Here is a 24,707-nt window from a genome sequence, read left to right as displayed (position 1 = left end):
TGGTATCGACGGAAAGGAGTGCAGGCTGAAAGCATCTCAGAGTGAGAGACAACTTCAACGAGCGTAAGTGCTGGCATTGCATGCTCTAGGTGGTGGTAAACAGATCAACCAAGGTTCTCCCCATTCGCTGAAGAGATCTTGCGCCGCCTTTAGGTGTAGCTACCACTTGTGATACACTAGGCGTAGATGGCTGAGTTCGTCCATCATGGCATTCAATGAGCCTGCCAGGTGGTGCACCCCCTCAAGATCCCTTGGTGGTCCAGCCATTTTCAGAGGTGCAAGGCCTTCTGACTCAGGGTCGGTGACCACACCTCAACCTGTTTGTTGGCATACCACATGGGGGTAATATTAACAGTGAGCACCTATACCAGCCTCCCCTTCATGGACAGCAGGAAGGCTTTCTGTGCCAATCGGATGGCCCTCAGCTCCAAAAGACTGGTACAGAGCTGGGTCTCTGTTGGAGACCAGAGGCCTCTGATCTCCTCCTCTACCAAGTGGTTTCCCCAGCCCAGAAGTGGCGCATCTGACACCTCTGTCAACTCTGAGTGGGGCCAAGGGGCGGATTAAATCTTTTGAAGAAATGCAGGTAGAATTCGAGCTTTCAGATTCTGAATATTATCGATATATGCAAGTTTGACATTCGTTAATGGCCGCGCTGGGTACGGAGGTGGATATACCGGATGCATCGCCCCTGGAGGATAGAATCCTAGATGGTCATCTCCCCGAAAAGACGATCTCCCTGATCTATAAAACATTAATCAATAATAGGGCTGACCTACTTAAGGAGCTGAGGGACAAGTGGACACGGGATGGGATAGAATTGGATGATGAAGACTGGCAATCCGCGATGTCCTCCCCAAAAGTGGTAGCTATTCCTGCTAGGCTGCGACTGGTACAGTTAAAGATTCTGCACAGGGTCTATGTCACGGGCCCCCGCCTTATACAGATGGGGGTGTTGGAAGTTGGACTGTGTAGACGCAAGTGTGGGCTGGTGGGAACGTTCTCTCATATCATCTGGGAGTGCCGACACATAGGAGTATTGGAGTAAGATTCATGATAGTATCCAGGAGGTTACGGGTGTCTCCTTATTACCGGAGGCGCGCAGATGCCTTCTCAATATCTGGGAACCCACTGATCTTAACTCAGCACAGACGTAGTGGGCCACACTGGGCTATATGATTGCGAAAAGAAACATCGCTCAACAGTGGGGTGCCGAATTGCCTCCCACCCTAGACAATTGGAAGAATGACTTGGACTGGAGTATGTTCCGGGAAAAAAACGGTGTACTTGGCGAGAGGCCGTCCCCGAAAATGGGCCTTGATTTGGGATCAGTGGAATAAATATAGGGGGGAGATTTGTGTACCACCTAGAGATACAGTATTTGATGTTCCCCCATCCCCTCGAATGTTTGATGTGCTTTGGCTCTGCTTCTCCCCCTCTCCTCTCAAATGTATTGCAGAATGGTAAAGTGATTCTTCTGTATTGTGTCAATTTTGCTTGTTGCCTCGATTCAATAAAAAAAATAAAAAATTAAAAAAAACATCTGAGTGGGGCATGGAGAGCGGTATGCCACTGACCCAATCGCAGTCCAGGAAACACCACTGCAGACCTTTCATAATCTCCTCTGAAATCTGAACTTGGTCCGAGAGTTCCCCTTGATGTTAGGCCCACTGGGACGTTAGATCCAACTGCAGAGACTGCATTTGCCACCTGGCGTGCTCGGCCAGCAGGATGCAGGGGGACCTCAGTCCTAGGAGCCTCAAAGGTGACCTCATTGAAATTCTGAGTATTCACGTGTTTCGTCACGTCATATGATGATTTTGCTATGATTCGTAGTTTTTTCTTTTACAGCTAGGGTAGTAACCATAGATGTTGTAATAGAACGTCAGGATCCTACCAATACATCCTGGGGATATCAGCACAAAGTTTTTCAGTGACCAGTTGATTTTCTGATAGTACGTCCGAATCCCCCCAATATATTACGCGGACGCCTGCGTAGGACCAATTCCACACCAAAGAAATCAATTTCCTGTTCTACAGCATGTAATCGCAAAGTTAGCACATCAATGGCTAAATTCAATTGTCATTGAACTGTGTCGCCAAGGTCAGTGCATAATCAGGCCTTCTATACCACAAAAATTGATTATTATTTAAAACATATTCCCATAGATGGAGAGACAAAGTAGGCTTTGATAGGCCGTATTTCATTAGTCAATGCACAACTGGCGTGTACTCCCCAAACTGCCTCCAGGACGTCCTAACTTTGCGATTACATGTTGTAGAACAGGAAATTGATTTCTTTGGTGTGGAAAAGTCACATGACATGACGAAACACGTGTCGGCTGTTGTCTTTCGTGCCCACAGTCCCTTACAATTAGAGAACATTTGTCCTTTCTTGGTCTTTACTTATGAATGTTTTGTTTTTAAAGTAGTACCTTATGTCTATTTGAAAAAATGGTGATGTTTTATACATTGTTTGGAATTAAAACTCTTTGAGAACCTACAATTGTTGATTACCAGTGATATTTGGATTGACACATAGAATGGCTCTTTTTGAACAAATGTAGACACAAACAGTTACTTTAGAGTGCCGGGATATCTGTATATAAAGACTGTGTTCCATAGGGATTGCTTGGCAAGAACTATGTACTTGAGCATCTAGGTAGTAGGGTGCATATTTATCCAGAGATGCACCAACTCCAAATGTTTATCTAAAAACTGATGAATCTTTGAACCTACCACTTCTGGGTCCCCATCTGATTGTATTTGTATATGAGGTGCGCCTCCTTTGCATTACTACCAGTGAGTTTGTATACATAGTCTGAATGTCCTGCACTCCCAGTCTCGGGGAAAGGCACAAAACCAGACCAAATCCAGAATGGCTTAGATGAAGGGGAGAATCTGAGGAGTCAGGTTTGACTTCGGCACATCGATAGTGAACACCAAAGATGACAGGAGGATCGCTGTAGCCTGGAGGAGGTTAATGACTTCCTGGGGCGAGCCCGCCTTCAACAGTCATTTGTTGTGGAAGGGGGAAGACTGACACCCATGACGTCAGGTGTGCTGCCACATTGTCATCGCTTTAATGTGAAACCAAAGGGGAGCACCGCAAGCTGAAAGGACTCCTGTTCCACCACAAACTGCAGGTAGCACTGATGGGCCAGCAGGACGGATATGTGGATATAGGTGTCTTGCAGTTCTAACATCACCATCCAGTCTCCAGGGTCGAGGGCAAACCAGAGTTGGGTGAGGGTGAACATTTTGAATTCCTCCTTCCTAAGGAAGGTTTTGAGAGGGCGCAGATCTAAAATAGGCCGAATGCCTCTGTCGTTCTTGGGCACCAGAAAGGAGAGTGAATAACAACCAAGCCTTACGTCTGGCATAAGCACTCTTTCGACAGTCCCTCTGGCCAAAGAAGCTTGCATTCTGGCTTCAAAATGGAGAGATGTTCCTCTGTTAATTGCAGGGGGACCACTTAGCCTCTACCGCAAAACTGCTGGGTTCCATGCTGGGGAGGAACCCAGTCTATTTCAGCTAAATGTGAAACTGAAGCTGAGGGCAGAAGTGGTTCAGAGGATCCATGGAGCGGAGGGCTGTAGTACACTTGAAAATCCTCTTGTCTGCATGGGGCATGAATGTCTGCCAGAGGGACTCAGTAGAGATCTGAAGAGCCAGTGTATAGCTGCATGGAACACTTCGATCTGGCACTGCCAGGCTGAAGGTCACGAAAACTTAGGTTGTGCCTGGACCAGCTGCAGAACTTCAAAAGCAGGAGTGAAATGGTTGGTGCTCCCACGCACTTAGTCAGGGGAGTAGGAATGTTGCGAAGGAGCAGAACTCTGCTTCGACTTCTTGTGTTTTTTTGCTTACTGGAAAACTTGTAGGGCAACCAACACTGGCCTCTAGAGCAGTTCCGCTTACTCCCGAAATGGGAGCAGAACCGGTATCGGGTCTTATGGTGGGATTTGGAGTGGTCCCAATGCTGCACCTTCTTGCTTGATAACAAAGTTTCGCCTTGTGTACCCTGATTGCCATCAGGTTTATCACAGCCCAGTCCCACAGGTCTTGGAGTCGAGGCCCAACCCCAGACACAACAGGCACACCTGGTGAGGATCTGTCAGAGACATCTGTTTGCAACAATCCTTGCAGTGTTTAAAGTGTGTTGTAACATCCCTTGCCCACTGAAAAATGTTTTGTTGAGAGAAAGAAATCTAGGAAGGGGTCTCAGAGAGATGATGAGAAGCTCCGGATCTGTGTCTGGTGGTGAGGAAAGAAAGGAACTGACATCAGCACGCAGGATTGGCACCTACATAGGCCCTGCACATTACTTCTAGAGAGGAAAGGTGTCAGTGTGCAGCCACACAGCGCCACCTTCTGGCAAACAGAAGTACCAAAAAAACTGTTTACAGATCCAGTCTAATGCCTGGGGAATATTAAAAAGAATAGGAATCTGCGGCTACAAGTCTTTATCAAAAATGTGCTTTTGAAACTGGGCAAAGTAAGCCTCCATGTCTTTGTTCTGTATTGCCCTTTAAATGTTATTAGACTGACAGGAACAGGACACAACGCTAAACCATAACAATTGGGTATATAACTAGTCCTGATGAAGGCCCGGGATCCTTCGAGGCTGTTGAGGTAGGCTAAAACATGTCAACCTTGAGGAGGGTGTATGGAGAATTATACCACCCACAAATGTATTTTAGTTATACCAAGGGCACCCAATATTAAAAGGAAACTGGAGTGCACCTGAGGTATTGTTATTCTAAGAATCCCATCAGGCAATATCCAAAAGCTGCCTGGAATATGGCTGAGCCATCCTGGTTTATAGGAAACAGTATGAGACCCAATGATGAAGCATGCCTCTAAAACATTGGGTGGGGCTCTTCAAAATCACTAGATTGAATTTTCCTCTGGGTCTTAGGGGTGAAAGAAAACAAAAGGAAAAAAGACATTCATAGGATACCGTTTAGTGGTTATGTTGCAATAGACAGTATTCTGTTCCACAGAAAATCTATATGCCAAGAACAGATGCTTACAGAGGAAGTAACATAATCTGTTCAAGGCATGTGTGGCTGTAGATACACATGCTTAGCACAGACTGTGAAGCAGTCCCTCTACCAAAATAGTGGCTAGCCTGTGGGGGTAGCAGGTTTTTGAAAAAGAGTATGATGCACTGGTTGTCCAACACTGGATCGTTGACATGCTAATACATCCACACGGTAGTGCTTTGTGAAAGTGTGCGGTGTGGAACGTGTTGCTGCTTTGCAAATGTCAGCAATGGGTATGTTTTCCAGGAATGCCAAAGAGGCTCCTATTTTGCGAGTTGGGTAAACCCTAAGGGGAACATGTAAGGAAAATGCTACTTACCAGTATGCATCTGTTCTTGGCATGTAGTACTGCAGAGCCACACACTAGAGCATAGATCGTCATCTGGTGGTAGGCCCGGATGATTACACTTTCTTGTTGTCTTGGAAGAGTCTTTGTTTGGTAGATGACTCCTCCTGTAGAGCGTAGTGCGCATGGGCATTGGCACCATCTTCAGATTGTTTTTCGCCATTGGGGAAATGATGGAGTTGTACGAGTACAGAAAAAGATGTCCATGTCTTGTGTATCTAACGAAGATATTACTGGAACAGATATAGGTAGCCGGGGAGGAGGGTGGGTGTGTGTGGCTTTGCAGCCCTACATGCCAAGAACAGATGCATACTGGTAAGTAGCATTTTCCGTTCGAGGCATATTGGCTGCAGACCACACACTAGTGCATAGATTGCATAGCAGTTTTCGCCCTTAGCGGCGACCACCAGTATCTGTTGCAGTAGTTTGAAATAATGTTTTGAGTACAGCCTGGCCCACAGCAGCTTGTTGTTTTGCCTGCACATGTACACAGTAGTGTTTTGTAAAGGTGTTCGTTGTAGACCATGTAGCTGCTTTGCAGATATCATCATGGGTTATATTTCCTAGAAATGCCACAGATGCCCCTAATTTACGGGTGGAATGAGCCCTAGGGGGAATAGAAAGAGTGTGTTTTGCTTTTTGGTAACAAATCTGAATGCATTTAACAATCCACCTGGCAATTCCAGCTTTTGAGATAGGATTACCTTTATGTGGAGGAGAAAAGGACACAAACAACTGTTTTGTTTTACGAAATGGTTTTGTCCTATCAATGTAGTAGAGGAGCGCTCTTGTTACATCTAATGTATGTAGAGCTCTTTCCGCAACTGTTTGAGGTTGAGAAAAGAATACTGGCAACTCAATAGATTGATTGAGGTGGAACGGTGAAATGACTTTTGGAAGGAATTTTGGGTTTGTTTTAAGAACCACTTTGTTGTGATGGAGTTGTATGAATGGTTCTTGAATTGTTAATGCCTGGATTTCACTTACTCTTCTAAGTGAGGTAACAGCAACTAAAAAAGCAACTTTCCATGTAAGGAACTGTAATTCACACTTATGCAAGGGTTCAAATGGACGACGCATATGTCTAGTGAGAACAATATTTAAATTCCATACAGGGGAGGGTGGTATCCTGGGAGGAATTATTCTTTTGAGTCCTTCCATAAATGCTTTGATGGCAGGTACTCTAAATAATGACAGATGTTGTCTGTTTTGAAGGTAAGCTGCTATAGCAGCAAGATGTAATCTGATTGAGGAGTACGCTATACTACATCTTTGTAGATGAAGCAGGTAACATATGATGTTTTGTATAGAAACATCTAGTGGGTTAATGTTGTTATTTGTGCAATACACAAATCTTTTCCACTTGGCTGCATAGCATGCTCTAGTGGTGGGGTGTAACATTCATGGAATCAGGAGGAAGATTGAGGTATCCAAACTCTAAGACCTCAGGAGCCAAATCGCTAAGTTGAGCTGCATTGGGTCTGGATGCATGATCTCGCCATGGTTCTGTGTCAGTAGATGTGGAGAGAGTTTTAATTTTTGATGTGGTACTACTGAGAGTTCTAGTAGTGTGGTGCACCATGGTTGTCTTGCCCATGTTGGTGCTATGAGAATCAATGTGAGGGAATGTTGCTGTAGCTTGCGTACCACTAATTGAATTAGTAGGAGAGGTGAAAAAGCGTACGCAAATTTGTTTGACCAACTCATCCATATCGCATTGCCTTTGGACAATGGGTGTGGATATCCAGCGGCGAAGATTGGGCATTTGGAGTTGGGATGTGTGACGTACAGATCTATCTCTGGTTGGCCCCACTCGTGAAAGAAAGGTTGAAGAACTTGAGGATGAAGTTCCCACTCGTGTATCTGTTGTCTTTGACGACTTAACAGATTTGCAACTTGATTGTGAACTCCTAGTAGATGTTCTGCTAACAGAAAGATTTTTTGAGGAATGGCCCACCTCCATATGCTCTCTGCCAGCCAGGAGAGCTGTAAGGAGTGTATTCCTCCTTGTTTTTGGATGTAATACATGGCTGTCGTATTGTCGGTAAGGACTAATACCAGCCTTGCCTGGTAGGTAATGCTGAAACGATTTAAGAGATAGAAAAATTGCTAGCAACTCAAGATGATTTATGTGGAGTAGCTTTTGTTGCAGTGTCCATGTGCCCTGTACTGTGTGTTTTTACAAACGTGCTCCCCATCCTGTGGGAGATGCGTCTATGATTAGCACCACTTGTGGAACAGGCTCTATGAACGGCCGGCCCTTGGAAAGGTTTTTGGTGTTGCACCACTGCAGAGAGCAATTTGTCCGGTCGTCCACCACCACCAGATCTGGTATTTGTTGTTGAGCCTGATTCCATTGACTTGCTTAGCACTCTTGCAGGGGGCACATTTGGAGTCTTGCATGTGGCACTATGAAGATGCAAGATGCCATCATTCCAATTAATTGCATGAACACTCGAGCTGGTAGTGAGTGTTGTGGCTGGAATCTTTGTATTAGAGCTTGCATACTTTGTATCCTTGTTGGATTGGGGGGTGCAATTGCTTTGGAGGTATCTATTGTGGCACCCACATACTGTTGAGACAGGGATGGTTAGAGATGTGACTTTTTGTGATTTATTGTGAATCCTAGCTTGTGTAGCAGGCAGATGGTCTGATGCATGTGCTGCACACACTGGTGTTATGACTTGGATTTTATTAGCCAGTCGTCTAGGTATGGGAAGACATGAATGTTGTCCCTTCTTAAGTGTGCTACTACTACTGCTAGACACTTTGTGACAACTCGAGGTGCTGTAGTTACTCCAAAAGGGAGTACTTTGAACTGGTAATGTTGACCGTCTAATACGAACCAAAGGTACTTTCTGTGAGCTTGATGGATGGGAATGTGAAAGTAGGCGTCCTTGAGATCTAATGTGGCAAGGAATTCGCCTTGTTTTAACAGAGGCATTACCTGCTGGAAGTGGTCGGACTGTATGAAAAGGTTTAAGGACCTTAGATCTAGTATATGTCTGAGGGAACCGTCCTTTTTGGGGATGAAAAAGTATAGAGAGTAAACTCCTGTATTTTGATGGTATTTTGGGACTGGTTCTATTGCATTCTTTTGCAGTAGAGATGCAACCTGTGACATGGGACGCTGTCTGGGTGGTATTGTTGGAGGAGTGGAAGTGAGCTCCAGGCAGTAACCTAACTGAACTATTTGTCTTACCCACTTGTCTGTGGTGATGGAGTTCCAGACAGGTAGGAACTGTTGTAATCTCCCCTCGACAGGAGTGGAATGGTCTGGGGGGATGGGAGGGAAGTCACTGTTTGGGAGTGGAGACATTGCGTTTGTTGTTGCCTCTGCCTCTACCTTTATTGTTGTTACCTCTATATCCTCCTCTGTAATAACCTCTACTGGTTGAGGTTTGGGTTGGCCCTTTATAAGAAGAGGAGGTGTTGTCTGTTTGAAAACCTTTTGAGGCGCCCCTGTAAGAGGAGCAACGAAAGGACGCTCGGTGGGTTTTAGTTTGTAAGGCTCCCATGGATTTTGCCGTGTCCGTTTCTTTTTTCATTTTCTCTAGTGCATTATCAATTGTAGGACCATAAAGATGTTGCTGGTCAAAAGGTTGATTTAGGATACTGGCCTGTACTTCTGGCTTGAACCCAGAGATGCATAACCAGGCATGTCTACGTAACAGTACTCCAGTATTTATTGCTCTAGAGGCTGTGTCGCAGCATCTAACGCACAGTAGATTGAGGTATTGGTAATGACCTTGCCTTCATGTATTAAGTCAGAAGCCCTGGCTTTATATTGTTCTGGCAAATGTTGCATGAGTGTCTCGAGCTCATCATAATGAGCTCGATCATATCTTGCTAACAAAGCTTGAGTGTTAGCAATTCTCCAGACATTGGCTGCTTGTGAGATGGTGCGTTTCCCTGAGGCATCAGAAAGCTTGGACTCCTTATCAGGGGATGGGGCATCCCCTGTTGTCTGCGAGTTAGCTCTTTTCCTCGCATTTGAGACTACTAATGAGTCTAATGGCAGCTGACCCTTGATGTATGCTGGGTCAGTTGGAGCCGCTTTATACTTTTTTCTAGTCTGGGGTTGATTACCCTTGCTCTGACAGGGTCTTTGAATACCTCTGGTGCATGCCTTACCACTCCATTAAGTATTGGTAATGTGGTTGTGGTTTTGTGTGATGACAGCAATGTATCCATAAGGAAGTCTTCTTTCACTGGATCTGTATGTAAATCCACCTCATGAAAAGTGGCTGCTCTATGAATAAGCTGTGTAAACCCAATAGTGTCATCTGGAGGAGATGGTCTAGAAGGGTATGCATCATCTTGTGGCAGATCTGGTGCATCTGGCGCATTATAATCTTCCCAGGGATCATCTGATGGTCCAGGGATATTGTCTGGGTCATCTGTGTCATCTATGTGTTGCTCACTTTTCACCCCCTGTGAATAAATCTTTTTATCATCATCATCCTCTGGTATAGGACTATGCGTGGTGGATGGTGAGTGCACAGGAGAAATGTCAAGTGGTATCTCTGGCAATGGTGAAGGAATTCTTATGGGGGAAGATTGTGCATTTTTTTTAGAGGAACTGGAGGTGGCTTGGGAGAGTCCATTTTCCTCTTTTAAGGCACTGTAATATTATGTCCAGTCTTTGGATGAATTTGAAGAGTCTTTTGTTTCGGATCTGGGCGGAAAAGCTCTTCTGTGTAACTATCCTTTTTTGGCGCTCACTTGTCTTGTTTGGGTCCGACTTGTTTGGAAGGTTTTACAGTGCCCATTGCAGTCTCTGGAGCAGAACTTGGTTTCGGATCCAAAGACTTGGTGTTGTGTTTCTTTTTCGGATCGGAGCTTTTCGGATCCAGGATTATTGGTCCCGAAGCCCGTTTGGGATCGTCGACCTTTGGGGCCGAAGTGTGTTTTGGAGCCGAGATGGGCTTCGGGTCGACTTTTTTCGGAACCGGAGTTGTCTTCGGTTCGATAGGCTTGGGAACTGCCTTCGGTGCTGAGCTTGTTGTCAGCTCGACCGGTTTTGGTACCGAGGGCTGCTTCGGTGCCGGAATTAGTTTTGGTTTTAAGACCTTTTGCTTATCGGGACCGACAGACTGACTCGAGCCTGAGTCGACTGGAGGCTTTTTTGGGTTCTTCGCTGCCGAGCCAGAAGGGGTGTGAACAGGGTCGACGCTTGTACTCACGACCTGTTGACCAGCAGGAAGAAGATCGTCGTCTTCTGATTGTCCTTCGGCTCCAGAAGCTGAATCCTCTGCTTCGGAAACAATGTTGTTCTGCTGTTGTTCTTCGGACTCTAGATCGATTGGAGCCTCGTCTATGATGAGGTCTGGTGTCGATGAAGAGGACTGTGCCATGACTCTGAGCTCGACGGTCTCTGATGGTTTTCTTCGACTGGAACGAAGCGCAGGCCTGGCAATCTCGACTCTCGTGCTCTGGGGACAAGCACAGACTGCAAACCTCATGTAGGTCAGTGTGGGGGAATTAGTGTCCACACTGAGGGCACTTCTTGAAGGGTGTTCTTTCCATGAGCCAAAGGCCCAATGGCGCAGTTGGGCCCAACTGCCCCGACGAACGCTGGAATCGAGAAGCGCAAGCCTTTCTTCGACGCAGGTAACTGTAATCACGATCGAAGACGATACCAATGGTATGATGTAGGACTGGAGGTTGAAAGGAGATCGGTAACGGGACTGACCGAAAAACACATCCGAGCCCGATGGCGGAAAAAAAATCTGAAGATGGATGTCGATGCCCATGCGCACTACGCTCTACAGGAGGAGTCGTCTACCAAACAAAGACTCTTCCAAGACAACAACAAAGTGTAATCATCCGGGGCCACCACCAGATGGCGATCTATGCACTAGTGTGTGGTCTGCAGCCCATATGCCTCGAACATGTATTTGAGCTTTAACATAACATGTTTGACTGCATTTGACAATCCATCTAAAAATCGCAAGTTTGGAGGGTTTCCAGTGTGGGGAGATGAAAAAGCCATGAAAAACTGCTTGATTTTCCTAAATGTTTTGGTTCAGTCGAAATAGAACGCTAAAGCTCTTTTTACGTCTAGAGCATGAAGAGCTCTCTCTGTAACGGTTTCAGGTTGTGGAAAGAAGACAAGGAAGTCAATTGGTTGATTTATATGGAAAGCTGAGACTACTTTGGGAAGGAACTTTGGGTTTGTTCGGAGCCCAACTTTGTTTCTGTGGAGCTGAAAGAATGGTTCTTCTAAAGTTAGTGCCTGAAGCTCACTGACACGTCCGAGTAAAGTGATAGCTATTAAAAATGCTACCTACCAAGATAAGTATTGGAGATGGCAGGAATGCAGTGTCTCAAAGGGTGGCCCAGTGAGCCTTGTTAGAACAATGTGGAGATTCCAAGCTGGTGCAAGTTTGGTTGGAATTACTCATTTAAGTCCTTCCATAAACACTTTATTGACTGTTATGTTAAATAAAGATATATGTTGTCTGTTTTGTAGATTGGCTGCAAAGTGTAAGCGGGTTGAAGAGTAGGCTTGACCTGAGTTTTGGAGATGCAGGAGATAACAAATGATCATTTGTACTGGCTCATTTAGTGGGTTTACTTTTTGACGCTAGCAGTTAAAGATACATCGTTTCCATTTGGCAGAATAGCACATTCTGGTTCTAGGTTTTAGAGCTTTAAGAATATCCATGCACTGCTGTGGCATGCTTAGATACCCAAATTCTACGACTTCAGGAGCTATATGGCAAACTTAATTTCCTTGGGACTGGGATGTCTGATTTCACCATTGTTCTGTGTGAGAAGGTCTGGGTTGAGGGGAAGTTCCTTGTGTGGAACTTGTAAGCGTTCCAGTAGTATGGTGAACCATGGTTGACAAGCCCAGGTTGGAGCTATTAGTAACAGGAAAGGGAGGTTTTCCTGAGTTTTCTGACCACAAATATATGTAGTGGGAGAGGTGGAAAAGCATAGGTAAATACCCCTGACCAGTTCATCCATAGAGCATTGCCCTTCCATAGTGGGTGTGGGAACCTGGACGAGAAGTTTGGGCATTTTATGTTTTGTAGGGTTGCAAACAGGTCTATTTGTGGAAACCCCTACTTGTGAAAGCATGGCATGAGGACTTTGGGGTGGAGTTCCCATTTGTAGATGTGTTGTTGCATCCTGCTAAGGAGGTTGATTGCTTGTCCCTGGTACGCGTTCTGCTAGGAGATGAATGTTGTGATGTGAGGCTAAGCGACAGATGTTCTGGGCTAAGCAGGATGAATGTAGAGTGGGTCCCCCCGTTTCTGTAGATAGTACACAGTTATCATATTGTCTGTCTAGATCAGTACAACATTGTTTATTAGGTGAGTTAGGAACGCTTTCAATGCTAGGTGAACCGCTTGAAACTCTAGGTAATTGATATGGAGACCCTGGTGTTTAGGATCCCATACACCATGAATCGAAAGATTTTGAAAGTGAGCTCCCCAACCTGTCAGAGAAGCATCCGCTGTAAGAATGGCCTGGGGAACTGGGTCTAGAACCGGCCACTCCTTGGACAGGTTTTGTGAGTTCCACCACTGCAAAGAGTGATGTGTGAGGCGGTCTATCAACACTCGATTGTGTAGTTGACCCTGTGACTGATTCCACTGATGTGAGAGACCTTCTTGTAGCGGCCTCATTTGTAGGAGGGCATGTGGGACTATTGCAATGCAGGATGCCATCATGCCTAAAAGGTGCTTGACTGTCCTGGTTGTGATTTGAAGCCCGGTTTAAAACTGCTGGGTTAGTGTTTGAATTATATATATTCTGGCTATATCTGGTAATGCTATTCCCAAGTGCGCATTTAGTATGGCCCCTAAAGACGGTCGAATCTGTAATGGTTGGAGTTGCAATTTTTGTATGTTGATGGTAAACCCTAGAAAATGTAGTGGGGTTAATGTTTTGTGTATGTTGGCTGCAAACGTGGGAGCTGTTGGCTTTTATAATCCAATCGTCGAAGCAAAGAAATACCTGAATGTTTTCTCTGTGCAGATGTGTCACTATCACTGCTAGGCATTTTGTGAATACCTGTTGGGCAGTGGTGACTCCGAAAGGAAGCACTATGTATTGATAGTGTTGTCCCTGGAAGACAAACCGTAGGCATTTGTGATGAGCAGGATGGATGGGTATATGAAAGTAGGCATCCTTTAGGTCTAATGCAGACAGGAAGTTGCCTTTTTGTAGCAGTGGTATTACTTCCTTAAGGGTGACCATGTGGAAGTGTTCCGATAGAATGTAGTGATTTAGGGGCCTGAGGTCAAGAATGGGTCGAAGTGAGCCGTCTTTTTTTGGGAGTGAGAAAGTATAGTGAATAAACTCCTGTTCCTTGATGTTGAGGTTGGACTAGCTCTATGGTTCCTTTGAGTATGAGAGCTGTTATCTCTTGTTTGAGCAGAGCTTGGTGTTGGTTTGGAAAGTTTGTGCTTGCGGGGTGGAATAGTTGTGATGAGCTCCAGTCAGTAACCATGTTGGATAATGTCCAACACCCACTGATCTGTACTAATGGATTGCTGATCAGGGAAGAATTGTTGTAGACGTTCCCGGACAGGTGCTAGATGGTGGGGGGAATTATGAGGCAATAATTGATTGGAGGTTGTGTTTGCGGTCTGGGTAGCAGTTCCTTGTCTGCTGCCTTTGAAATCAGTTCCTCTTTAAGTACCCCTGTGGAAGTCTCTAGAGGTTGATGTTTGACCTTGGTTTTTGTATGAAGTCCCCGAGGTGCCTGTTGATGCAGATCAGGCATTCTTTTTGAAGTTGGAGCTATGAAAGGACCAACAAAAATAGGGAGATTGGAGAGCATCAATAGATTTTGCGCCATTGGTGTCCTTTTTCATTTTTTTCAGGGCTGCATCTACTTGAGGTCCAAAAGGATACCCTTTGTCAAAAAGGAGATTGAGGACCGCTTGCTGGGCCTCGATTTTAAATGCAGAGACACGGAGCCAAGAGTGTTTAGTTTACCCTTGTTAACTAATTCATACCTCTGCTTTTTATACTCCTCTGGGGGATGCTGGACGAGCCCCTTCATTTCGCCCTAATGTGCCCTGTCATAGCGTGCTAACAAGGCTTGGCAATTCACCAATGATTAGCAGATTGGGCAGCAACCCATTTTTGAGATGTGTCAATTAGTTTTGATTCTTTTTCTGCGGGAAGTGCATCCCCTGTTATCCGGGAGATATCTCTTTTCCTTGTATTGGTCACCAATAATGAGTCAGGGATTAACTGATCTCTAATGAAAAATGGGTTCAGATGGAGCTTCCTTGCATTTTCATGTCAACCCTTGGTGTTATAATTTGAGCGCTCATTGAATCTTTCAAGACATCATCAGTGTGATGTAGAATTCCCTTAAGCATTGGCAAGTATTGAGAGCCTAATTGTGCAGTAGCATGGTCTAAAAGAGAAAATCATCCTTGATAGAGTCCTTGTGTAAGGGCACCTGGGGGTATGCTGCTGCTCTGGCTATTAAATCTTGGTAAGCTGAAGCAACATCTGGTGGGGATGGGCGTGTAGGTAAGAGGTTTGGGTCTGTATTGCCCTGTGGGTCTATGTCATAGGCATTCCATAGATCCCCAGGATGTGTGTCCTCTCCTATATCAGTAGGTTTACTGACGGGGGAAAGTGTGTGAGGTATTATGTTACCCTCCTCAGACTGTTGTGGTGAAGCAGGTGGAGGAGTGGAGGTAGGGGGTGGTAATGACAGAGTTGGAGGAATAGGTACATGTAAAGGGCTTGTGTCTATGTTCATTTTGTTCTTTTGATCAGGCTGAATAGGAGGGTTAATGGCATCATCGAAAGAAAGTTGTCTTTTAGATGGTAGAGGTGTTGCCAGTTGTAGAACAATTTTCTTTGTACGGGGCTGAATTTCTAATGTCTTTTGCCTCGGATCGAGACGCTCTTGCATAATCTCAAGGATGGACTCGGGTGGTTTTTTGGGTCTGATTTATAACATTTGGTGCCTGCACTGTTTTGCTTTTGGTGCCAGAGTGGTCGGACCCGAAGAGCTGTGTTATTTGTTTTTCTGTACCAAGGCTATAGTTCAATGCATCGGTTCCAAGGCGTATTTTTAAGTGGAGGCACCTGCTGTAGGCCAATGTTTCGGTGCCAAGCCCAAGGGCAGGGCATCCGAATCAATAGATCGGTGCTTGCCATGGCATTTATGCAGTGGTGGATTGTGATTAGTTTTACTGGTTGGAGCTGATATCTTGGGCATCGGATTGGGGGCAAGTGTACTCACGGTCCAACAATCTTCGGAAGACTCCAGGTGAACTATATTTTGTTCGGTGTTCAACTTTGAGCTGGAGTTTTGTATAGAGATAGACTCCACTATGACTGCCGACGTCTCTTCTTCCTCCTCTTCCAACTGGCCGAAGATATCTGGTGTGTAGTCTCTGCGCTGCATTTCTAGACGCAGCACACGTCGGTCCCAAAGGGTCTTTTTAGACCGAAAGGACTTGTAGGCCTCACAGGTATCTTCTCGATGATCTGGAAAGAGGCATAAGTTAGAGACCGATTGTAGGTCGTGTGGGGGTATTTTGAATAGCAGTTCGGACAGAAGCGGAATGGAATTTGTTCCATCAGCAACTCATTTTCAGTTAGAGCTGATCAATGGGAAAAGGCTCAGCCGGGTGTGGCCTGAAGGGCGTCGAGACAAGTAGAGAGATTCGACAAACCAGATTGTTTCTTTGCTCGAGATGAATGTAGAACTACAGGAACAAGACAATACAGTAGAATTACGGAATCTGCAGGTGAACCAAAGGGAACCCGAGACGATCTCCAACCGGAGCGCGAGACAGTACGTCCAAACCCATGGGCGAAAAAAAAAACCAATCAAACAATGGAGTTGATGCCCATGAGCAGTACCACAGAGAGGAGGAGTCACACAGCCTCGTGACTCGAAAAAACTTCTTGGAACAAAAATAACTTGCAATCATCTGTACCCAACTCCTGAAGGCGGACTTACGCTAAGTAAGTGTATGTACAGCCACACATTCCTCGAACAATCATTTAGAGAACTAGAATGTGGTAAAAGACTGAAAACTAAATTTAAATCACTAACACAATGTTATGAGAACCTAAATGAAAGTTAACATCCTTAGTTCAAGGGTTCTAACAATGACAGAAAAAAATAAATGAGATGCAAATCCTCAGTCTGTGCTGGATACTGGGATTGTTGAGATTTAAGGGCATCTCAAAGTGACAATGCAGTTATTCCTCTATGAGAGGATGCCTGAGCATGGAAACAGTAGTCTTTCTTTTGCTCTCTTTTTAGAAAACAGGAAAATGAAAACTTGTAGGCATAAAGGCATCTATATTTGTGAAAAATCATTTATATTCCACTATTATACTTTTGAAATGTATGACAAATGTATTATTAAAAGAAAATGCTTCCTCCACACAAGCATTTTGTCTAAATTGAAGACAACTATTCCTCTGTTTTGTAAATATATTTTGGATTCCACATGAGGAAATATACTATTTAGGAATATTAATGAAGATTCAATGATAGAGAACTGCAGTGGAGACATTAACTTTGAGTAAGGACCTGCAATTCACAACTTCAAATCCTTAATTGGCCCACTTAGACCTCCATCCGTCTGAAGTTAGTAAAGTGGATAGTTTTGAAATGAGAAGTGGTAACACATATTCTTTCAGTGCTAAGAAACAGCAGAATAAAGATATGAAGTACTGAAAATGCCCATCCTGGTGGTCTAATAAGCAGTAGTGTAGACCTTGTCCAGAGCACAAATGGGACGATTTAAATGAGGGCATGACAGAGTGCGTCAGAGGCTTGGAAGAGCCAAGTCTTCAGAGTAAAGTCTTTTTAAAAGCATCTTACATGTTTATAAATCGGAGATGCATTGGTAATTGGTTCCATGCCGTGGTGCCTATAACCATGAAAGATTTTCCACCTCGAGATTTAAGTCTGAAGGAGGCTTCAGCAGATTTGCATTTGCAGATCTCAGTGTTCTCAGAGTCTTGTGGTGGCTAATTCTGGCAGTGAGATATATCGGGTCTGAGCAACAGTGTTGTAACCAAGATTCTTTTATGTACAGGTAGCCAGTCGAGTCTTTAAATGCTGATGTTAGCTCAGTTTAGCAAGCTGTAGCACCTTTCTGGCTGCAGAATGTTGGACTATCTGCGCCAGCCCGCATACAAGCTGATACAATAATTTATTCTCAACGTAATGAGTACAGTCTTTCTGGCATTAAAGTGAAGAAATTTCTTGAGGAATTTAAAATGGCAAGATTGACACTTTATTACCAAGAAAATGTATTATGATACGGTACTTAATTCTCTCTAGGCAACTTCTTTTGCATTATCGTACCTAACACCACTAATAATTTTGAATTATGGTGAAATTTAAGAGTCACAGAATAGGATATTTGAATGTACCTGAACCTGGAGCAGCAGCAAAGCAGAACATAGTCAATGTGCTAGCCTTGTCTAACTCAGACTCTTGCGAAAATAGAATATGATTTGATCTCCGATTACATTCTCTACCATTTAGGCTAGTTATTATTATACTCAAAGCAATCCAGCATTCTACTTACTGTATTAAAACTTTCAAACTGAAGCACGCTACACAATGATTAGATTTAAACTGAATTTAGACGAGGTAATGATGGTGAAAAATATTTAAAGAGAAAGTATAAGGTATGCACCAATAACTAAAAAGAAAAGTTACGTATATACCTTTATCACTTTTAAGTACAATTATCATTGATACCCTTTGTTGCAACAGTACAGGAAGGTAGCAAATTGTGCATCTTTTATCTGGAACAATACACAACAAGATGTAATTTCTACACTTTGTTATTTATAATTGCTATTTGGTAATATGGTTTTGAAAATTGTTGATTTTAAACAAAATGTTCTATGAAAAATAACATTACTTTACCTATCGACAGCCACAACAACGCTCTGTGAACTTGTTTCCCCAATGGATTCTTGAATACTTGCTATTTGCTTCCAGTCCATGTTTCCACCAACTTCCACATCATTACAAAAAGAAAAGAAAAAAGAACATTGAGTTAAAATGTGCATGTAAAACACTTGCAGGAAAACAACATGCTTTTCAAATTGATTTGGATTTTCACCTCAACAATGGCAAATCATTTTGCCAAATTCGGTCAGGTTTATTTTTTCCGAGTACTGAATAAAGGCTAAAAACATATTATAGTGCTTCAAACAGAAATCGCTGTCATATCTGTACTGGAATGTGTCCCTTATAAATACTTATGCATTTTGTATTGTTCTATTCCTCACAAAGCCGCTGTTTTGTGGATGGTGAGAGAAAAAAGTCTGAAAGGTGACAGCCTGCAAGGCCTTCTTGGGCCAAATGCGAAACAAACAGTAACATATACGATAGCTTGGGCTACAACGGGTCCGTGTTATAAGTACTGCATCAAGTCATTACTGGGGGGGCTCGGTGGCGGTAGATCATATGCATTCGATTGTCATCCCTCAATCTCCACACAAGGAGGTATAGATTGACTGGTTTCAGGTGCAGGGCCCTGCCCTGCTACTGCAACAGAAGATTATCAAGCAGCTGCAGCCTAATGGAGAACAGATGCTAAAGTCCAAAGGTTCTAGTTACCACATACTCCTAGCTCAATCTGGAGCCACTAGAATGACTTGTGTCCAGATCTTCAGAGCTCGGGCAGGAGATGTAACATGGGAAAGCATACAGAAGTCCTGTGTTACTCTCAAGGCAGAATGCATCTCAGAGAGAGGGAGACTTCTTGGGAACTCCAGCATACACAAGTGTTAACATTGGGGGAGGGGGGTGTTTGACCATCTAAGATGGCAGTTGCAAACTAAATCAGCTCTGCGCGGCCCGTTTGTCATCAAAATAGCAATACAAAGATGATACAGGTCTAAGGATCAGTAGCAATTCACTCCTGAGGTAGAGACAGTTAATTGCTGTCTAGTTTGTTTTAGAAGTGCATAGTAGCGGTACCTATTGGGGTAGGCATAAAGACATCCTGGCGGTACTTAGGTGAAATGTCTAGGCATTTCTGAGGTAGAGATAGTTTATGAAATTGTTTTCATAGCGTGCAGTATCAGTACTAATTTGGTTAAACTTAACACAGAAGCAGTACGCAAGCAAAATAAATGAATGTATGAGGGTCAGTGCCTGATACATTCTTGAGGTAGCAACAGCATAAATAGATATATAAAGATTTAACAATACTTAGAAACATTTGCATTGAGTTACATGTGGAGTAAGTAAACAAACATAAGGCCAATGATTAACATTCTGCAGTGGCATGTGAAAACAAAGTAAAAGAAGGCATTAGGAACCTTATCTGAACTATTGTTGAGGTAGAACACAGAGTATCTATATATGTATATAATATTTTAACGAAGCATAAATCCAATTGCACAGGCTACCCGGGGAATAAGTAGACATAGATAAGACCAATAGTTGATAGTGATCTGTGACGTGCAACACAACTGAATGGGTGAGATATTCCATGGGTAGCTACAGAACTCTTTGTGGAGGCATAAGGGTTTTCCCCAAGAGAATGGTTCTGAGGCTAGATTTAACTTTGTGAGTGGCAGTGAGTGGCAGCAGGAGCTGTCAAAAGCTTTAGGAGGGTGTGCTTAAATATTTGTTCATGAGAAGGAGTTTCAGATTTGTCTTGAATGAGGGAGAGACTGATTTTCACATACGTCTTGTGGAAGAGCATTCCAGATTCTGGGGGCATTTCCGTAGAAGGAGCAGGTGCGAGATTTCTCTTTCTTGAATTTGGTGAAACCAGGAGAAGGCTGTTTGAGCTCCAGATTAGGCCTGGGCGGTAAATTCTGTTCCGCTTGTGGAATTTGGATAATTTTGCATTCCGAGGATAACGCAGAATTGCCAATAATTTTGCGATCCGCGGCTTCGCTGAATTTTTTGCTTGTTTGTGCTTTCAAAATGCGTGTTCGCAAGATATTTCTCCCCAAGCACACAAACAGCGTTTGTGAACAGGAAAAGAGCATCACGAACGGGCAGAACAAGCAATTCCATATGTTCGTGGAACTTTTGCATGCTCGCTGAGATTTTTAACCGTTTTGCGGAGCTTTGCGTAGCGCGACTACGCAAATTCCACCCACCCCTACTTCAGATAACAAAAAAGCCCTGGGAGCTGTCTGGGGGGTGACTGACTCGAGACTGGTTTTGAGAGGTCCCATGCGCCCTGGAACTGAGGCCGAAGAGACCAAGCCTGTTGCCAAACTGAAGCATGGTAACCTGGGCTTGGCTCTAGCATGCCAACAGGTGGGGGGCACCAGTTGGCTGATGCACATCGGCATCCCTGGCTGAACCCAACTTCATTTCGGCACTCCACTACAGCAGAGAGACCCGAGCTCTGTGGTGACACTTCCTGTTGGCCCGGGTGAGGAGGCAGGGGTGTGGCTGACTGCCGGAAGATCTTCACTACCGGGCATGCACCATGTCAGCCATAAAGAGAAGTGGGGACATATACAGGCGGAGATAGTCCTTTGAAAGACAGATGCCTTGAAACTGCTAGGCTCTCTATCAACATGGCCAAAGACAAACCAAACCAACATAATAAAGAAGGCACATTGGATAAATTTGCGTTCGCTGCCACAAAGGCGTTGGACACTACATCCGAGGATGGTGCTGGTCCTGATGGCACTAGCTCGGACACTGACCAGATCCGTGTGGCCATTAACAAATCCAACAATGCATTGGAAGCTAAAATTGGAGGGGCTGGCAATGATGCCATGCTGATCAGACAAGATAATGCTCAGCAGTCGACAGAACAGCGGAAGCCGAGTTTAGAGTCTCTTGAGTGGAAGACTCGGTGACAGACATGCAACGCACAATCTTGCGGCTCACCCTAGTCTCCAAAGAAGTGGATGCTCACGTGGAGAACGCGGAGCAAAGGGCTTGCAGGAACAATCTTTGTTTTCTAGGGTTCCTGAGGGCTCGAGGGCTCCTCACCTGAAAAATTCTTAGACCAATGGATGCACTGCATCTTGCTGGCAGAATCCTCTCTACCTGCTTCATCATTGGAAGGGCCCACAGGCCCTGGCCCAGAAGCCGTCACTGGGCGTCCCTCCTAGTCCTATGATTGCCCAAGATGCAATAATTTGCTAACGTTTTCAGAAGCTCTGCTGTGTGATTTATGCCACAGTTAGATCTGGCTGTCCACATCAGTGTCTTCACCCCTGAGGAAGACCCGCTGTGACGCATGTTGAACTGCACATACCTCTGGGTCGAAACTTCCAACGCTTTTTTTGTCCATGTCTAACAGTTTCCTCACTACAAAATAACATAGGGCTTGATTGAAAACTGTGATTATAGAAATATGAAGGGACAGACACCCATTATCTCATTGAACTATTTTTGTTAGGTGTATATGTTGTGTACAGTTTTCACCCATGATATCACCTTATTGTTCTTAGTTCACGGAAGTCACTTTACCCATTTGGTGTTATAAACTGCTCATGTGACAGCCATATTTTTTACTCAAAACAAAGTAAATACTGTCTCTGAACTAATGATTTAGTGTTTTTGGTGTATTTCGTTGGCCATTCTTAAAATATTGATTTATTTTTTAATTTGACCTTGACAAAACTTTTCTTCTTGTGTAGTACTGATTGCTAAACACTAAGCAATTGAGTCACCCGACAGAACCATAGAATAACACAGGCACAAATCCTGGCCCGAGGCCTCTCTGATCACTACTCCATAACACTTCAACTACAGACAGGCAGCCGTAGAGCTCCTCTACGCTGGAGACTATCAACATGGTCCCTCTGTGACACTAAACTCACATCCCACATAGATGAAACGATTGATACCTACTTTACTCATGATCAACACTATGTGGATTTCCCAGGTATATTATCGGAAGCCCTTAAAGTGACTCTCCTAGAGGAATTAATTAACTATTCTACAGAAGAAAAACCCAGGAAGTGGCAGACTACACAATACAGAGGCACAAATATGCTCGTTGAAAATGCAATATAACCGCAACCCAGAACCAACGTTACACAGGGACATTACCCATGCCCAAGCCCAACTACAATATACTTTGCTTGTAAAAGCCAGGATTGTATGGCTAGGCTCGCAATCATGCCTCTTTCAATGGTAAAACAAGGCCAGGAAACTACTTCATTACCTCTGCTCCAACATCACACATCATGCTTTGATCACTTATTCTCTTGATCCGACGGGCCAGGAAATCAATGGTGACAAACATATAGCCCACCACTTTGCCCAATACTGTGCCTAATATAAGCCCGCCGCGACACTCGCTCAGAGATTCTAAAACATAATTTTGTATTTGACTTACTCCTTCAGACCCTCCCTGACACAGAAAGACAATCCCTAGAGGGAGACCTCTTGTAGGATGAACTAGCTGCAGCTTTAAGCTGGCTACAGCCAGGAAAGGCAGAGGGCTCTAACGGGTATCCAAGCAAATTCTTCAAATCATTCATGCCCAGGCTAGGGGAATTCCCTTCATGAGGTCCTGAAAGAGGCACTTAAAAACAACTGGCTGCCCCGACTTCCGCAAGGCCGAAATAGTGGGGAGCCCTAAACTTAGGGGACCCTAGATGCATGAATCCCTCCAAAATACAAAGTTCAAAATCATTGCCAAAAAGCTGGCTGACTGACTTATTTGGGCCAGCCCCTCTTTGATTCACCAAGATCAAGCAGGCTATATGCCGAAGAGATCCACTCTACACATATTAGATGGGTGAAAAATGGTATTGATCTGCAGACAGACTTAAGCAGCCAGCAGCCATACTGCTGGCAGACATTGAAAAAGCTTTTGACTCAGCGGGTTGGACATATTTGTACCCCGTCCTCCAGCATCTGACCTTTGTACCCAAATTTATCGCCTACCGCAAACTCCTCTACACCAACGTGATGGCACATGTCAGGATAGGGGCTGAAATATATGTGCCATTCCCCATAGAGCGAGGTAAGGGACAAGGTTACCCACTATCTCCATTGTTATTCACCACCACAGAACCACTAGCGGAGTGGCTCCCAATTGATACACAGATGACAGGGTTTGAATGGAGGCCTGGGCTCTCAGGCAAGAGTTGCCCTGTATGCAGACAAGGCAATAATTTTCCTGACCTATCCTGAACACTCAACCACAGGCACTACAGATCCTTCCAATCTTTGGAGAAATGTCCGGCCTCTCTATTAACCTGAATAAATCCTCTCTCTTCCTGATATCCTACTACCCCCAAAGTCTGCGATGGGCCCCAGATATACCAGTAGTTTCACAATGCTTTAAATACCCGGGCGTATATGTAATTGCGAATGCCGCAGTGGCATGATCCATGAATGTCCAACCATTGCTGGACAATCTGAAGACTGATGTCAAAGCATGGGTCCCCACTTCTTCTATTCCTCATAGGCCACTCGGCCATTTTAAAATGATCTACCTCCCCCGTTTTCTTCTGGCTAAATTCACATTCTAGGGAATAAGGCACACTGCAGGAGGGTGTTTAGTGTGGGCTCTTTGAAGAAGTGACACCAGATTGCTGCTTGTGGAGTCAAAGATGGACCAAAACAGCTTGTGAACTGTTGTTAATCAGAGTGCAGAGTCTCAAACCAGCCTTGGGTGTACTAGTCAGAGAAAGAGTTGAGACAGAGTTTGGATGTGTTCTGTGCACATGAAAACTGTAGCTACAAATTTGTTAATGAACAATGCATAAGGATTTAAAAACTATCTTTTCGGTCACCTTTCGTGTTTAAGAAACCAAGAGCTCATGATATATATAGTCAGAGGCCCAGTTACAGCAAGAATTGAGCAGCTGCATTATGCACCTTGTACAAGTGTCAAATCAGAGATTTAGGAACACCTGCTGGTAAATATACCTATCTATTTTACCTGTAGGTGCAATCCTCACAACTTCAGAGGCAACGTTCACATCAGCATAAAGGTTTTACAACCAGGAATGCATATTGGATCCCCAAAAATATTTTTTACATTTTATTTATTTATTGAAAAACTCAATCTAACCTCTAAAAATATAATTCCATACCAGTAGAAGAAAATGTGTAGTTATAATACTGACTTGTTTCCACCCCAATCGAGATTAGGAGTTATGCAGAAAACCCTGAACCTTTTGGTCTTCCCTTATCAAATTTTGCTATCTGTAGAAAGTTGTCCAGAGTGAGCGAAAAACCTGTGGGGATAGGTGCACAAAGATAGATTTGCAAGATAATTCCCTATTCAATTCAGCCAACAACAGTTGCAACACCACCATTGACAATTACCATAAAGCAACAGTATGGGTAGTCCACGGTGGGCTATAACCATACCAAAGTTCTAGGTCCT

The 24,707-nt window shown here is 44.2% G+C and overlaps 1 protein-coding gene across 1 annotated transcript in view; it reads right to left on the bottom strand.

Moving 5' to 3' along the window:
- ARFGEF1 (ARF guanine nucleotide exchange factor 1) overlaps positions 1–24,707 on the bottom strand; it is a 972,411-nt gene that overhangs the window by 282,582 nt on the left and 665,122 nt on the right. The window contains exon 23 of the mRNA XM_078687191.1: positions 18,290–18,380. Within this exon, the coding sequence (XP_078543317.1) occupies positions 18,290–18,380 (91 nt within the window). The remainder of the gene's footprint in view (positions 1–18,289; positions 18,381–24,707) is intronic.

This window comes from Lissotriton helveticus, chromosome 4_1 (genome assembly GCF_964261635.1).
Source record: "Lissotriton helveticus chromosome 4_1, aLisHel1.1, whole genome shotgun sequence".
In the NCBI taxonomy this organism is placed as follows: Eukaryota; Metazoa; Chordata; class Amphibia; order Caudata; family Salamandridae; genus Lissotriton; species Lissotriton helveticus.
This window is presented reverse-complemented; position numbering and strand designations above follow the sequence as displayed.